At 52.7% G+C, this 14,857-nt stretch overlaps 1 protein-coding gene across 1 annotated transcript in view; it reads left to right on the plus strand.

Annotated features, from left to right (window-relative positions):
• The window catches only part of NLRX1 (NLR family member X1), a 24,749-nt gene continuing 9,892 nt past the window's right edge, over nt 1–14,857 (plus strand). The window contains exons 1-6 of the mRNA XM_060251676.1: nt 1–91; nt 529–604; nt 4,925–5,022; nt 7,812–8,428; nt 10,818–12,238; nt 14,526–14,612. Coding sequence (XP_060107659.1) covers nt 1–91; nt 529–604; nt 4,925–5,022; nt 7,812–8,428; nt 10,818–12,238; nt 14,526–14,612 — 2,390 coding nt within the window. The remainder of the gene's footprint in view (nt 92–528; nt 605–4,924; nt 5,023–7,811; nt 8,429–10,817; nt 12,239–14,525; nt 14,613–14,857) is intronic.

Below are 14,857 nucleotides of genomic sequence, written 5' to 3' on the forward strand. Positions count from 1 at the left end.
ATGCACTGCAGGAGATGTCTGCCCCAAGCGGGGACCAACTGGAAGAAGCTGAAACACCTGGAGCCGAAGATCCAGGTAGACGCCATGCCGGGTAAGGAAGAGTTCAGGGCAGTGATTCGTGTCCCCTCTAAGCTGCAGAGTCTTCTGAGCAAAAATTCTACTTTGTGAGCTACTGGCATGAAAGTTGTGAGCCACTGGCATTAAAGCGGTGAGCTGCTGCATAAATTAGTGTGCTCTAGGGTCATCCTTCCTGAGCTAAGACAAAAACCTGTGAGCTGAAGGCTAAAAATCTGTGAGCCAGCTCACACTAACTCTGCTTCGAGGGGACACTGGCAGTGATGCTCTGTATTCTTGGTGCTGGGGGGAGGCGACAGAGGGAGGGCTTTGGGAGTTCTGGCCCCACTGATGGACCTCCTGATGGGTTTTGGCCACTGTATGACTTGCTGGCTCTTTCCACTCCCCCCCTGGGGAAAGTGCATCTGAAATCAATGCAGTACAATAACTGTTTCTTTCTGCTGGATTTTCCAGGTGCGGGGAGCCTCCTCAACCTCAAGAGGATCCTCCACGTGGACCGGAATTGGCTCTCCTTAAGACCACCCCTCAGGTACCTCTTTGCCAGGGCAAGCCAAGGGCAGAAGTCTCCAGGCCTGGTGGGAATGTGGTGTGCTTGCCCGCAGCCAGCAGCTGGAGAAATAAAGTCTAAGCTGACTCATGCCCCAACAAAGCCTAAACTTATCCCAGATGGTTTTCTAGCCCTTCATCCTTGCACGGGGCCCATGCCTTTTGAAGCTTGTATATGCCAGGGGTGGCCAACGGTAGCTCACCAGATTTCTTTTGTCTACAACTCCCATCAGCTCCAGCCAGCATGGCTGATGACTGAGGCTGATGGGAGTTGTAGGCAAAAAACATCTGGAGAGCTACTGCTGGCCACCCCTCTAGACCTTCATAAGAACATAAGAGTCCTGCTGGATCAGACCAGTGAGGGTCCTCTCTCACGCAGTGGCCAACCAGTTCCTCTGGAGGACCAACAACAGGGCATAGAGGCCGAGGCCTTCCCCTGAGAAGAACATCAGAAGAGCCCTGCTGGATCAGACCAGGGAGGGTCCATCTAGTCCTGCCTCCTGTCTCACACAGTGGCCAGCCAGTTCCTCTGGAGGGCCAACAACAGGGCATAGAGGCCGAGGCCTTCCCCTGAGAAGAACATCAGAAGAGCCCTGCTGGATCAGGCCAGGGAGGGTCCATCTAGTCCTGCCTCCTGTCTCACACAGTGGCCAGCCAGTTCCTCTGGAGGGCCCACAACAGGGCAGAGAGACCGAGATCTTCCCCTGAGAAGAACATCAGAAGAGCCCTGGTGGGTCAGACCAGTGAGAGTCCATCTCATCCAGCGTCCTGTCTCACACAGTGGCCAGCCAGTTCCTCTGGAGGACCAACAACAGGGCATAGAGGCTGAGGCCTTTCCCTGAGAAGAACATCAGAAGAGCCCTGTTGGATAAGACTAGTGTTTATGTTTAATTTGATTTATATCCCGCCCTGCCTGCCGAGGCGGGCTCAGGGTGACTAGGCGGGCTAGTGATCCATCTAGTCCAGCAACCCATCTCACACAGTGGCCAACCAGTTCCTCTGAAGGGTCAGCAACAAGGCAGAGAGGCTGAGGGCTTCCCCTAAGAACAACATCTGGAGAGCCCAGCTAGATAGACTAGTGGTCCATCTAGTCCAGCATCCTGTCTCACACAGTCGCGAGCCTGTTCCCTCCGCAGCATCTGGTCGGATTTCCCACCATCTGCGCTGGAGTTACAGGAAGTGCCGCAGCTTTTGCGTAGCAAACGTAAACTGGGTTTTAGTGGTTTACGTTTGCTACGCAAAAGCTGCAGCACTTTCTGTAACTTTGGCACAGATGGTGGGAAATCTGACCAGATGCTGCGGAGAGAACAGGATTGTGACTGCGAGGTAAGCTGTGTGTGAAAACAGTCTTATTCCCATAGAAAATAATGAAGAATTGATCCACAGGTATCTGGGGCTTTGTGGAGGGGCTGATTTTTGAGGTAGAGGCACCACATTTTCCATATAGCATTCAGTGCCTCTCCCCAAACTACCCCCCAAGTTTCAAAAAGATTGGACCAGGGGGTCCAATTTTATGAACCTCAAAAGAAGGCGCCCCTATCCTTCATTATTTCCTACGGAAGGAAGACATTTTAAAGGCGTGCGGTCCCTTTAAATGTGAGGGCCAGAACTCCCTTTGGAGTTAAATTATGCTTGTCACACCCTTGCTCCTGGCTCCGCCCCAAAGTCTCCTGGCTCCACCCCTAAGGTCCCCAGATATTTCTTGAATTGGACATGGCAACCCTAGTCCTGGAGTTTACTGTCCATCAGCTTCACTGGATGCCCTCGAGTATCTTGGGAGAGGGTGAAAGATTTCACTTGGCCAGTGCTTTCCACCTTGGTTTCATAAGCCAGAGGCAGCCTGTGCAGGGTCAGCAGAGGTCCTTTGGTCAGCGTTTATTTATTTCGCAGATTTATAGTCCGTCCTTTCCCAGGGTGGGCTCAGGGCGGATTACAACACAACAGAACAGTTAAAATCAAACAATAAGACAGTTAAAAATGAAACAGTTAAAAACCATTCAATAAAAACGAAACTATGAAATGAAACAAGGCGGCGTCGGTGGTATGAACATCATTCACAGATTGAGAGACGGGACGCAGAGGTGTCTTGGATGGGCCCGGTCCCTGGTTATCAGGATGGCAGTGAGTGCAGGGAGGCCAGCTAGATGGTATGGGGACGCCCGCCGGCCTCAGCCAAAAGCTTGGCGGAACAGCTCCGTTTTGGAGGCCCTCCGGAATGGGAGGCCCTCCGATAAGGCCCGAATCTCCTTGGTGAGCTGATTCCACCAGGTTGAGGCACCAGGATGAGTGAGGTCCACCAGGTTGAGGCACCAGGTTGAGGTCCACCCGGTTGAGGTCCACCAGGTTGAGGTCCACCCGGTTGAGGCACCAGGTTGAGGTCCACCCGGTTGAGGCACCAGGTTGAGGTCCACCCGGTTGAGGCACCAGGTTGAGGTCCACCCGGTTGAGGCACCAAGTTGAGGTCCACCCGGTTGAGGCACCAGGTTGAGGTTTACCTGGTTGAGGCACCAGGTTGAGGCACCAAGTTGAGGTCCACCAGGTTGAGGCACCAGGTTGAGGTCCACCCGGTTGAGGCACCAGGTTGAGGCACCAAGTTGAGGTCCACCAGGTTGAGGCACCAGGTTGAGGTTTACCTGGTTGAGGCAAGCCGGACATTCTTTGGGCTAGGGATAGGTCAGAAGATGTTGGTTGGCTGATCGTAGCGGCCTCCGGGGCTCGTATGGGGAGAGACGGTCCCGCAGGAATGTCGCTCCCAGGCTGCGTAAGGCTTTAAAAATCAATGCTAGAACCTTGAAACGGATCTGGTATTCGATTGGTAGCCGGTGCAGATTGCGCAGCAGTCTTGCCCCCAAAGACTCTGCTGGCTAGCCGCTGGCCGGGAAGGCAAGAATTCCAGCTGCGTGCCACATCCAATGTCCCTCTAAGCTGAGTTGGCATGAGCTAGCTCACAGATTTTTAACTCCAGCTCACACATTTTTGTCTTAGCTCAGGAAGGATGACCCCAGAGCACACTCATTGATGCAGTCGCTCACAACTCTATTGCCAGGAGCTCTACAAAGTAGAATTTTTGCTCACAAGACTCTGCAGTTTAGAGGGAACGCTGGCCACACCCTGGGCAGAAGTCCGGCATGGATATGGCCCCGAGTGGGGAGGGCTTGTCGTTGGGATCCATTTTGTCCTCACCACGACCCTGTGAGGTAGGCCAGGCTAAGAGAGCATGACTGGCCCAAGGTCCCCCCAGCAAGCTTCGGTGGATGGGTGGGAATTCGAACCCATGCCTTCCAGGTGTTAATCCAACCCTCTTAGTTAGCCAGTTTGGTGTAGAGGTGAAGTGCACAGACTCTTAACTGTGAGAACCGGGTTTGATTCCCCACTCCTCCATGACCTTGGGTCAGCCATATTGGCCACTATGTGACACAGCGTGTTGGACTGGATGGGCCATTGGCCTGATCCAACATGGAGAGCCAGTTTGGTGTAGTGGTTAAGAGTGCGGACTCTTATCTGGGAGAACCGGGTTTGATTCCCCACTCCTCCACTTGCACCCGCTGGAATGGCCTTGGGTCAGCCATAGCTCTGGCAGAGGTTGTCCTTGAAAGGGCAGCTGCTGTGAGAGCCCTCTCAGCTCCACCCACCTCACAGGGTGTCTGTTGTCGGGGAGGAAGGTAAAGGAGATTGTGAGCCGCTCTGAGACTCTTCAGAATGGAGGGCAGGATACAAATCCAATATCTTCATCTACCTCACAGGGTGTCTGTTGTGGGGGGGAGGAAGGTAAAGGAGATTGTGAGCCGCTCTGAGACTCTTCGGAGTGGAGGGCGGGATATAAATCCGATATCTTCATCTACTTCACAGGGTGTCTGTTGTGGGGGAGGAAGGGAAAGAAGATTGTGAGCCGCTCTGAGACTCTTCAGAGTGGAGAGCGGGATATAAATCCAATATCTTCATCTACCTCACAGGGTGTCTGTTGTGGGGGGGAGGAAGGTAAAGGAGATTGTGAGCCGCTCTGAGACTCTTCAGAGTGGAGGGCGGGATATAAATCCAATATCTTCCTCTTCTTCCCTTATGTTCTTATAGCTCTCGTAGTTGTCCTTGAAAGGGCAGCTGCTGTGAGAGCCCTCTCAGCTCCACCCACCTCACAGGGTGTCCGTTGAGGGGGAGGAAGGTAAAGGAGATTGTGAGCCGCTCTGAGATTCCGAGTGGAGGGCAGGATATAAATCCATCATCATCATCTCCATTTCCTCCTCCTCCTCCATTACACCACGCTGGCACATGGTTAACCCTGGCATCTCCCTTTGTTCTCTTGCAGAGACTTTTTGAGCCATCGAGGAGGATATCATGGGGGTCCGTCTCAATCCACCACCCCCCGGCCAAGCCAGATAGCCCTGAAGAACGTGGCCACTTCTGGTGAGGCTGAAAGCCTTGAAGGGCTTCTTGTGTTGCTTGGCACGGCATGGGTGGGTGGGTGGTCAGAAGGGGGTTTTTTGTTTAGCAGGAACGCACAGGAACACAGTTCCAGCTGGCTTGGGGTCAGGGGCGTGGCCTAATATGCATATGAGTTTCCACTGGGCTTTTTCTACCCCCAAAGCCCTGGTAGTCAGCCATGAGGGACGGGAGGGACGGTGGCTCAGTGGTAGAGCATCTGCTTGGGAAGCAGAAGGTCCCAGGTTCAATTCCTGGCATCTCCAACTAAAAAGGGTCCAGGCAAATAGTTGTGAAAACCCTCAGCTTGAGACCCTGGAGAGCCGCTGCCAGTCGGAGCAGACAATACTGACTTTGATGGACCGAGGGTCTGATTCAGTATAAGGCAACTTCATATGTTCATATATGACGAGTTGCCACCACAAGGCCAGCATTCTCCACTAGCCCTGGAACCAGAGCCAAAACCCCTTTCTGTTTTCTTGCCAGTGCACTGGGAAGTCTGTTAAGGCAATTCTTTGGCGGCATGGGATTTGGTACTGGGTGTGGAAGGGAAATCGGCTTTCTTTTTCTTTTTTAAAGCAAGTTGGTAGCTCTTCCGGCTGCGAAGTGAGGCTCAAAGGGCTGAGGGCCACACCTGACAAAGAGTCAGAAGCCAAAGAAGTGGCCAGATCCAGTCTGTGGCAGTCCCAGCTCTGATCTTCCTTGGAGCTCCTTGCTGCACCCCAGCAACTAGGCCAGTTGCAATAAACCTTGCAGAATGAATCTTGCAGAATGACTTATTCTAAATCAGGGGTGGCCAAACTTGCTTCATGTAAGAGTCACATAGAATAAATATCAAATGTTTGAGAGCCACAAGACATGAACGTCAAATGTAGGAAGGGAGGAAGGAAGGAGGGAGGGAGGGAGGGAGGGAGATGCGGGAGGGAGAGGTGGAGAGAAAGCAACTTTAACTTTAAATGCATTCTCCAAGCTGCCGGCTGGCTTGCCTTGGAGACATGGTTTAAAGAGACAAATGCCTTCTCCAAGCCAGCTGATGGGGAGGTGGGAGCTTCAAGAGCCACGCAATATGTGCGAAAGAGCCACATTTTGGCCACCCCTGTTCTAAATCTTGCAAATTTGGGGAACAGAGACAGCCAACGCTCAGGATGGGCAGAGCTGAGGGCCTTCCCCCGGCTAGTAAATATTATACAAAATAGTAGATAAATTTGGCATAAGCTGTGCAGAACAGCAAGGATTCGGCCTGTTTTCTTTCATGCCGGTTCTTCTGGGAGTGGAGCCTTCCTTCTGTTCAAGGGCTGCCCTGCCGACAGCCAACAAGCCACCCCTTGCAGAGCTCATTTATTTATTTGGTACATTTCCTACATTCCTTCCCGACGGGGATCCAAAGCGACTTCTCCTCTCCTCCGTTTTTACTCTCACGACAACCTGCAAGGTGGGTCAGGCTGAGAGAGCGTGACTAGTTCAAGGTCACCCAGCAAACTTCCATGGCACGATGGGGAGTCCAATCAGGTTCTACCAGATCCTCATCCAACACAACCCCTCCACCATGCTGGCTGTCTGGTGCGTTAGCTTTTGCACCCAGTTGGAGATGACTAGCAATGCAATCCTAAACAGGTCTACTCAGAATACCCAGCAGGGATTACTCCTTGGCAGGCCTCAGATTCAGCAGGAGCTCACAGAAGCACAGCTCCTGAACCTTTCTGAGGGTTCCCCCTCTTCCTCCCTACCTGCCTTGTCTACTGAATAGGAGGTGCAGCTGCATAACAATCCCTGGATTAGGAGAGCGGGCAGTCAGCCAGCCACCAGGGGCTTTGCCACGCCCCCAGCAGCCCTCCCACGCTTCGGAGTCACCAGAAACGGGGTGGGGTGGGGGAGGGAAACGTCTGTTGAGCACTTCATTATTCCCTATGTGGAGATCAATTCTCATAGGGTATAATGGGGAATTGATCTGGAGGTTTCGGGGGCTCTGGGGGAGTTGTTTTTTAAGGTAGAGGCACCAAATTTTCAATATATCTAGTGCCTCTCCCCAAATTACCTCCCAGGTTTCAAAACAATTGGACCAGGGGGTCCAATTCTATGAGCCCCCCAAAAAGGTGCCCCTATCCTTCATTATTTCCTATGGAAGGAAGACATTTAAAAAGGTGTGCTGTCCCTTTAAATGTGATGGCCAGAACTCTCTTGGAGTTCAAATATGCTTGTCACACCCTGGCTCCGCCCCCAATGTCTCTTGGCTCCACTCCCAAAGTCCCCAGATATTTCTTGAATTGGACTTGGCAACCCTAGGTAGCTTGCTGACCTTTTGATTGGTGAGGGAGCGGCCCAAGAAAGCCCCCGGCGAGTGAGGCCTGCTGGATCTCTAGCAAGCCCAAGTAGGCCTCGCTTGCCCGGGGCTCTCCATTCCTGTATCGGGTTGCTTTTGGCTGGGGGTAGTGGCATATGCTAATGAGATACTAATGAGCTCTGCCACTTACTTTTCTACAAAACGACCTCCGCTCTTTAGAAAGTATTCTGAGGATTGGACTGTCGAACTGGGCTGGTGCCGGTGGTGGTGATGACCAGGGGTGGAATTCTAGCAGGAGCTCCATTGCATATTAGGCCCACATGCCCCTGATGTAGCCAATCCTCTTGAAGCTTACAAAAAAGAGCCTTGTCAGCTCTTGCAGGATTGGCTACATCAGGGGTATGTGGCCTAATATGCAAAGGAGCTCCTGCCAGAACTCCACCCCTGGTAATGACGCATTCTGAGTCTCTGCTCTTTTCGTTCTCCTCTTCAGAAGCCATCGAGAAGCACAAGAAGTACTTGGCCGACTGGTTCCGCCAGCAGCCCAACGAGGAGAGGCAGTTCGGGCCGTCCTTCTCGCTGGACACCACCCACGTGGACCCCGTCATCCGCGAGAGTTCCCTGGAGGAGATCCTGAAGCCTTCTCCAGAGATGACCATCCAGAACCAGCTCCAGGCCCCCTCCACCAACATCATCGGCCTCCAGAACCTCTTTGACATAGACGCGTGCGGCCGCCAAGTGAAGAACGTGGTCCTGTACGGCACGGTGGGCACCGGGAAGAGCACCCTCATTAAGAAGATGGTGATGGACTGGTGCCATGGGCGCCTGCCCCGCTTTGAGCTCCTGGTCCCCTTCTCCTGCGAGGACCTGTCTCAGAACAACACCTCCATCTCGTTGCGCCGTCTGATCACCAAGAAGTACCTGCACCTCCGGGAGGTGGTGCCTGTGCTGGGGTCTGCCAACCTCAAGGTGCTTTTCATTCTCAATGGCCTGGAGCGCCTCAACTTGGACTTCCGCCTGGCCCACACGGAGCTCTGCTGCGACCCCAACGAACCGGTGCTTCCCTCAGCCATTGTGGTCAACCTGTTGAGGAAGTACATGTTGCCAGAGGTTGGTGTGGCAAGATTTTAGAAACTGGCAAGTGACGACATAGGCAGGGCGTATCTCCCTCCCTCCCGCTCCGCCTCCTTCTCTTTCAGCATGCAAAAGGCAGCCCAAAGGTTGCTCTTGAGCAGCGTTTCCTCTAAGTTGAGTTGGCGTGAGGCTGGCTCACCGCTTTTTAGCCTGCGGCTCACACATTTTTGTCTTGGCTCAGGAAGGGTGACCCGAGAGCACGCTAATTGATGCAGTCGCTCACCGCTTTCATGCCGGTAGCTCACAAAGTAGAATTTTTGCTCAAAAGACTTTGCAGCTTCGAGGGAACGTTGCCCTTGAGATGTGCAAGGCTGCATTGACTTGATGAGGAATTTGGACTGTTTCGACACCAGGAAGGTTGACCTTTGTTCAGCAGACAAAAACTCTCTCTATTTGCATGTGTTAATTGACTAAACGAATAGGCAAATTGATCCTTGTCCTCTGGCTACTGTTGCCAGGCCTGGCCTGACAGCCAATGGGAGACCATATGAGGCAGGGACAAGGAAGATGGCTATCAACAATGTCATGACATCACTTCCTGGAAAAACCAGCAGCGATGTCATGCCTGTCTAGGCATTGTTGGGAACTTTGTGGTTACAATAGTGGCCCCGTGGCGCAGGGTGGTAAAGCAGCAGTACTGCAGTACTGTGATCTGAACTCTCTGCTCACGACCTGAGTTCGACCCCAGCAAAAGCTGGTTCAGGTAGCCGGCCCAAGGTTGACTCAGCCTTCCATCCTTTCGAGGTCGGACAAATGAGTCCCCAGCTTGCTGGGGGGAAAGTGGAGATGACTGGGGAAGGCAACGGCAAACCATCCCGCAAAAAGTCTACCATGAAAACGTGAAAGCAACGTCACCCCAAAGTCGGAAACGACTGCACAGGGGACCTTTCCTTGTGGTTACATGCTCCCAGCATGCACATGGCAACTATTAGTGGCGAGCATTGGGATAATTAAAAAAAAATAGCTAACTAGCTAGAGCTGTGGTGGGACCTTGCATAACTGGGAACTGGAATCTGGCATATAATTAACCAGCCTGAGAATTAAAGCTCCCATTTCATAGAATCATAGAGTTGGAAGGGACTCCATGATCATCTATTCCAACCCCTTGCACAATGCAGGAAGTTCACAAATACCTCTCACCCCCCCACCCCACATACACACACAGTGCCCCTTGTTTCATGTCCAGAATATGGCAGAAAAAACTCCAGGATTCCTGGCCAGGCTGGCCTGGAGGAAAATTGCTTCCTGACCCCAAAGTTGCAATCAGCATTTCCCTGGGCGTGGAAGAAAGGGCCACGAAAACTGAGTCCTGATGCAACCTTTCCTGCCCTCTTTCCCATGTTCTTTCCAAGATCACAGGATCAGCATTGCTGTCAGATGGCCATCTAGCCTCTGTTGAAAAACCTCCAAGGAAGGAGAGCCCCCCACCTCCCGAGGAAGCCTGTTCCACTGAGGAACTGCTCTAAACTCACAAACACCACCCCTAAATTCACAGGATCTTCATTGCTGTCAGAGGGCCATCTAGCCTCTGTTGAAAAACCTCCAAGAAAGAAGAGCCCCCCACCTCCCGAGGAAGCCTGTTCCACTGAGGAACTGCTCTAAACTCACAAACACCACCCCTAAATTCACAGGATCTTCATTGCTGTCAGAGGGCCATCTAGCCTCTGTTTAAAAACCTCCAAGGAAGGAGAGCCCACCACCTCCCGAGGAAGCCTGTTCCACTGAGGAACCGCTCTAAACTCACAAACACCTCCCCCTAAATTCACAGGATCCTCATTGCTGTCAGATGGCCATCTAGCCTCTGTTTAAAAATCTCCAAGGAAGGAGAGCCCCCCACCTCCTGAGGAAGCCTGTTCCACTGAGGAACCGCTCTAACGGTCAGGAAGTTCTTCCTAATCATAGAATTATAGAGTTGGAGGTGACCTCCAGGGTTATCTAGCCCAACCCAACCCCTTGCATAGTGCAGGAAACTCACAAATTTCTCCCCCTAAGTTCACTGGATCTTCATTGGTGTCAGATGGCCATCTAGCCTCTGTTTAAAAATCTCCAAGGAAGGAGAGCCCCCCACCTCCTGAGGAAGCCTGTTCCACTGAGGAACCGCTCTAACGGTCAGGAAGTTCTTCCTAATCATAGAATTATAGAGTTGGAGGTGACCTCCAGGGTTATCTAGCCCAACCCAACCCCTTGCATAGTGCAGGAAACTCACAAATTTCTCCCCCTAAGTTCACTGGATCTTCATTGGTGTCAGATGGCCATCTAGCCTCTGTTTCAAAGCCTCCAAGGAAGGAGAGCCCCCCACCTCCCCAGGAAGCCTGTTCCACTGAGGAGCTGCTCTAACTGTCTTTATCTGCTCCTGTTCTCCTAGGCGAGCATCATTGTCACCACCCGCCCCTCTGCCGTGCGCCGCCTCCCCAGCAAGTTTGTGGGCCGCTACGTCGAGGTCTGCGGCTTCTCCAATGTCAACCTTCAGAAACTCTACTTCCAGATGCGGCTGAGCCAACCGGATTGTAGCGGCGCTTCCGGACCCGCCACGGCGGAAGAGACGAGCGAGCGGGACAACCTGGTGGAGATGCTTTCGAGGAACTTGGAGCGGCACAACCAGATCGCGGCCGCTTGCTTCCTGCCTTCCTATTGCTGGCTGGTTTGCACCACCTTGCACTTCCTCTACTTCACCAAGTCGGTGCCCCCCGCTCAGACGCTGACTGGCATTTATACCAGCTTCTTGCGGCTCAACTTTAGCGGGGAAGTGCTGGACAGCACGGACCCCTCCAACATCTCCATGATGAAGCACGTGGCCAAAACGGTGGGCAAACTGGCCTACAGAGGGGTGATGTCCCGGCAGACCTCCTTCTCGGAGGAGGACCTCCGCCACTGCTTTGAGATGGAGATGAAGTCGGAGAGCGAGCTCAACCTCCTGAACGTCTTCCGCAGCGACGTCTTCCGCTTCTTCCTCACCCCCTGTGTGCAGCCAGGTAAGGAACACACCTTTGTCTTCACTATTCCTGCCATGCAGGAGTACCTGGCAGCCCTTTACGTGGTCCTGGGCGAGAAGAAGACCTTGACGCAGCGAGTAGGCAAGGAGGTCTCCGAGGTCATCGGCAAGGTGAGCGAAGACGTCGCCGTGGTCCTCAGCATCGTCTCCAAGGTCTTGCCACTGCGTGTCCTGCCGCTGCTCTTCAACCTAATCAAGATCTTCCCCCGCTACTTCAGCCGCTTCAGCAGCAAGGACCGCGACACCATCGCTCGCACCGTGGCCGTGGAGATGTTCAAGGAGGAGGACTACTTCAACGACGACGTCTTGGATCAGATCAACTTCAGCATCCTCGGGGTGGAAGGCCCCATGCGCCATCCGGACGAGGCCTCCGACGACGAGGTCTTTGAGCTCTTCCCCATCTTCATGGGTGGGTTGCTCTCGCGGCGTAACCGGGCCATCTTGGACCAGCTGGGTTGCTCCATCAAGAACCTGGCAGCCTTTGAGGTCGCCAAGGCCATGAAGAAGACCGTCATCCGCAACAGCCGGAAGGGCCTGCCCCCGTCTGAGCTCATGGATTACCTCTTCTTCCTGCACGAGTTCCAAAACGAGCGCTTCACGGCTGAGGCCATCCAGTCCCTGAGAACCATCAACCTTTCCTCGGTCAAGATGACCCCGCTCAAATGCTCTGTCCTGGCTTCGGTGGTGGGCACCACCAGCCACGAGGTGGAGGAACTCAACCTGGCATCGTGCCACCTTGATGTCAACAGCCTGAGGACTCTTTTCCCTGTCTTCCTACGATGCAAGAAGCTCCAGTGAGTCTTGGTGTCTTCTGGGCTTCATCCTGGCACACAATGGATGCCGTTTGAAACTAGAGAGGCTTAGAGCTGTGCGTGCCACCCGGAGCTTCTTGGAGACAGATCAAGAGTGCTATGCAAGGCTTGAATTCAGCAGGAGCTCACAGGAGCACAGCTCTTGAACCTCCAGCCAGGGTCTGCATGCAGCGGGGTTCTCTCCCTGCTGCGCACAGATCCTGGGGCATACGCTATGGAGCTCCTGCACCTTTTTTCCTACAAAACGACCCCTGAAGCTGTGCAATTCATAGGTAAAACTGTGCATACATGCTCAGAGAGCTAGGGTTTTTCTTTGTTGCAGGAACTTCTTTGCATATTCACACACCCCTGGTGTAGCCAATCCTCCAAGAGCTTACAGTGGGCCCTGAACTAAGAGAGCCAGTTTGGTGTAGTGGTGAAGTGCGCGGACTCTTATGTGGGAGAACCGGGTTTGATTCCCCATTCCTCCACTTGCAGCAGATGGCATGGCCTGGGGTCAGCCAGAGCTCTGGCAGAGCTGTCCTTGTGAGAGCCAGTTTGGTATAGTGGTTAAGTGTGCAGACTCTTATCTGGGAGAACCGGGTTTGATTCCCCCACTTGCACCTGCTAGCATGGCCTTGGGTCAGCCATAGTTCCAATACCTTCTTCCTCTTCTTTGGTGTAGTGGTTAAGTGCACGGACTCTTATCTGGGAGAACCGGGTTTGATTCCCCACTCCTCCACTTGCACCTGCTGCAATGGCCTCGGGTCAGCCATAGCTCTGGCAGAGGTTGTCCTTGAAAGGGCAGCTGCTGTGAGAGCCCTCTCAGCTCCACCTACCTCACAGGGTGTCTGTTGTGGGGGAGGAAGGTAAAGGAGATTGTGAGCTGCTCTGAGACTCTTGAGATTCAGAGTGGAGGGCGGGGTATAAATCCAATATCTTCTTCCTCTTCTTTGGTGTAGTGGTTAAGTGCGCGGACTCTTATCTGGGAGAACCGGGTTTGATTGCCCACTCCTCCACTTGCACCTGCTAGCATGGCCTTGGGTCAGCCATAGTTCTGGCAGAGGTTGTCCTTGAAAGGGCAGCTTCTGTGAGAGGTTTCTCCAGCCCCACTCACCGCACAGGGTGTCTGTTGTGGGGGAGGAAGGTAAAGGAGATTGTGAGCTGCTCTGAGGCTCTGAGATTTGGCGTGGAGGGTGGGGTATAAATCCAATACCTTCTTCCTCTTCTTTGGTGTAGTGGTTAAGTGCGCGGACTCTTATCTGGGAGAACCGGGTTTGATTCCCCACTCCTCCACTTGCACCTGCTGCAATGGCCTCGGGTCAGCCATAGCTCTGGCAGAGGTTGTCAGCTGCGGAGAACATCCTCAGTGGCGTTGCAGCCGGAGCAGGCGCTCTGACCTTCTTGGCTGCTGTGCATGGAGTGCAATGATGATGCCAGTATCTCAATGCACAGCAGCCAAGAAGGTCTGAGCGCCTGCTCCGGCTGCAATGCCACTGAGGATGTTCTCCGCAGCTGAGAACGAAACGTCTGGAAGAAAAACTTTCTCCAGTAGAACACAGCACTTGAGCCCGAAAGATTCTACAAACCCTAATGATGATGCCAGCCGTGAACTGAAATCTTTGATAATCATTGCTCAGTTCATTCTAAGGAATCCTAGTGAAATAGTTCTGCAATTGATCAATGTCTCTCAATATATGCAGCCAGAATGAAAAGAACAAGGTCGTACTGGAACCCTTGTTGCACACAGGCTTCTTCGAGCTACAAAAATCCTTTTTACAACGTTTTCATACTCTGGGCAAAAACGGCATTCCATTACAACATTGAAAGGCACTTTGAAAGGGCTCTCTTTTCTAAAGCAGGAACGTACAGGGACGCAGTTCCGGCTGGTTTGGTGTCGAGGGGTGTGGCCTAATATGCAAATGAGTTCCTGCTGGGCTTTTTGTATGAAAAATAATGGTGATGTCACACGGTGCAACCTAACATGCAAATGAATTCCTGCTGGGGTTTTTTCTACAAAAACGGTCTGGTTACAGGCAAGAATTCCTTCCTGTGAGTACATGGATCTCACAGGTGCTGGTTGGTGCTTAGATTTTGCCCACAATCAGGTTCTTTGGATATGGGAGCTTGTGGAATATCTAGGGTATTTTCAAATGCTCCTTGGACTGTCGTTTCTCCTGTCACCAGAGGGCGGCAAACTGTGATCGGGAGGGGATGAGACAGGAAGGGGATTGCATGGCTGATCTAGTATTAAACGCTGACGTATTTTCTCTCACACACCTCTCAATAGTCTGCAGCTCAACAGTTTGGGGCCAGAAGCTTGCAAAGAGATCCGAGACCTGCTCTTGCATGAGAAATGCGCGGTGAGCACATTACGGTGAGTGTGAAAAGGGGGCGTGGTCAGAGGGGACTTTCATTCCCAGTCGGGAAATCAGGGTCCTGCCCCTTCTAATGCTATTTGGTTGGCAGCCAGTTAACAACTAGAATGGTACTTAAGTGGTAGGGTTGTCAACCTCCAGGTGAGGCCTGGAGATTTAATGGAATTACAGAAATCGGTTTCTCTGGAGAAATTTTCAGAGAGTTGCTGTGTTGATCTGCAGCAGGACAGCTAGATTTGAGTCC

Source organism: Heteronotia binoei, chromosome 12 (genome assembly GCF_032191835.1).
Source record: "Heteronotia binoei isolate CCM8104 ecotype False Entrance Well chromosome 12, APGP_CSIRO_Hbin_v1, whole genome shotgun sequence".
NCBI lineage: Eukaryota > Metazoa > Chordata > Lepidosauria > Squamata > Gekkonidae > Heteronotia > Heteronotia binoei.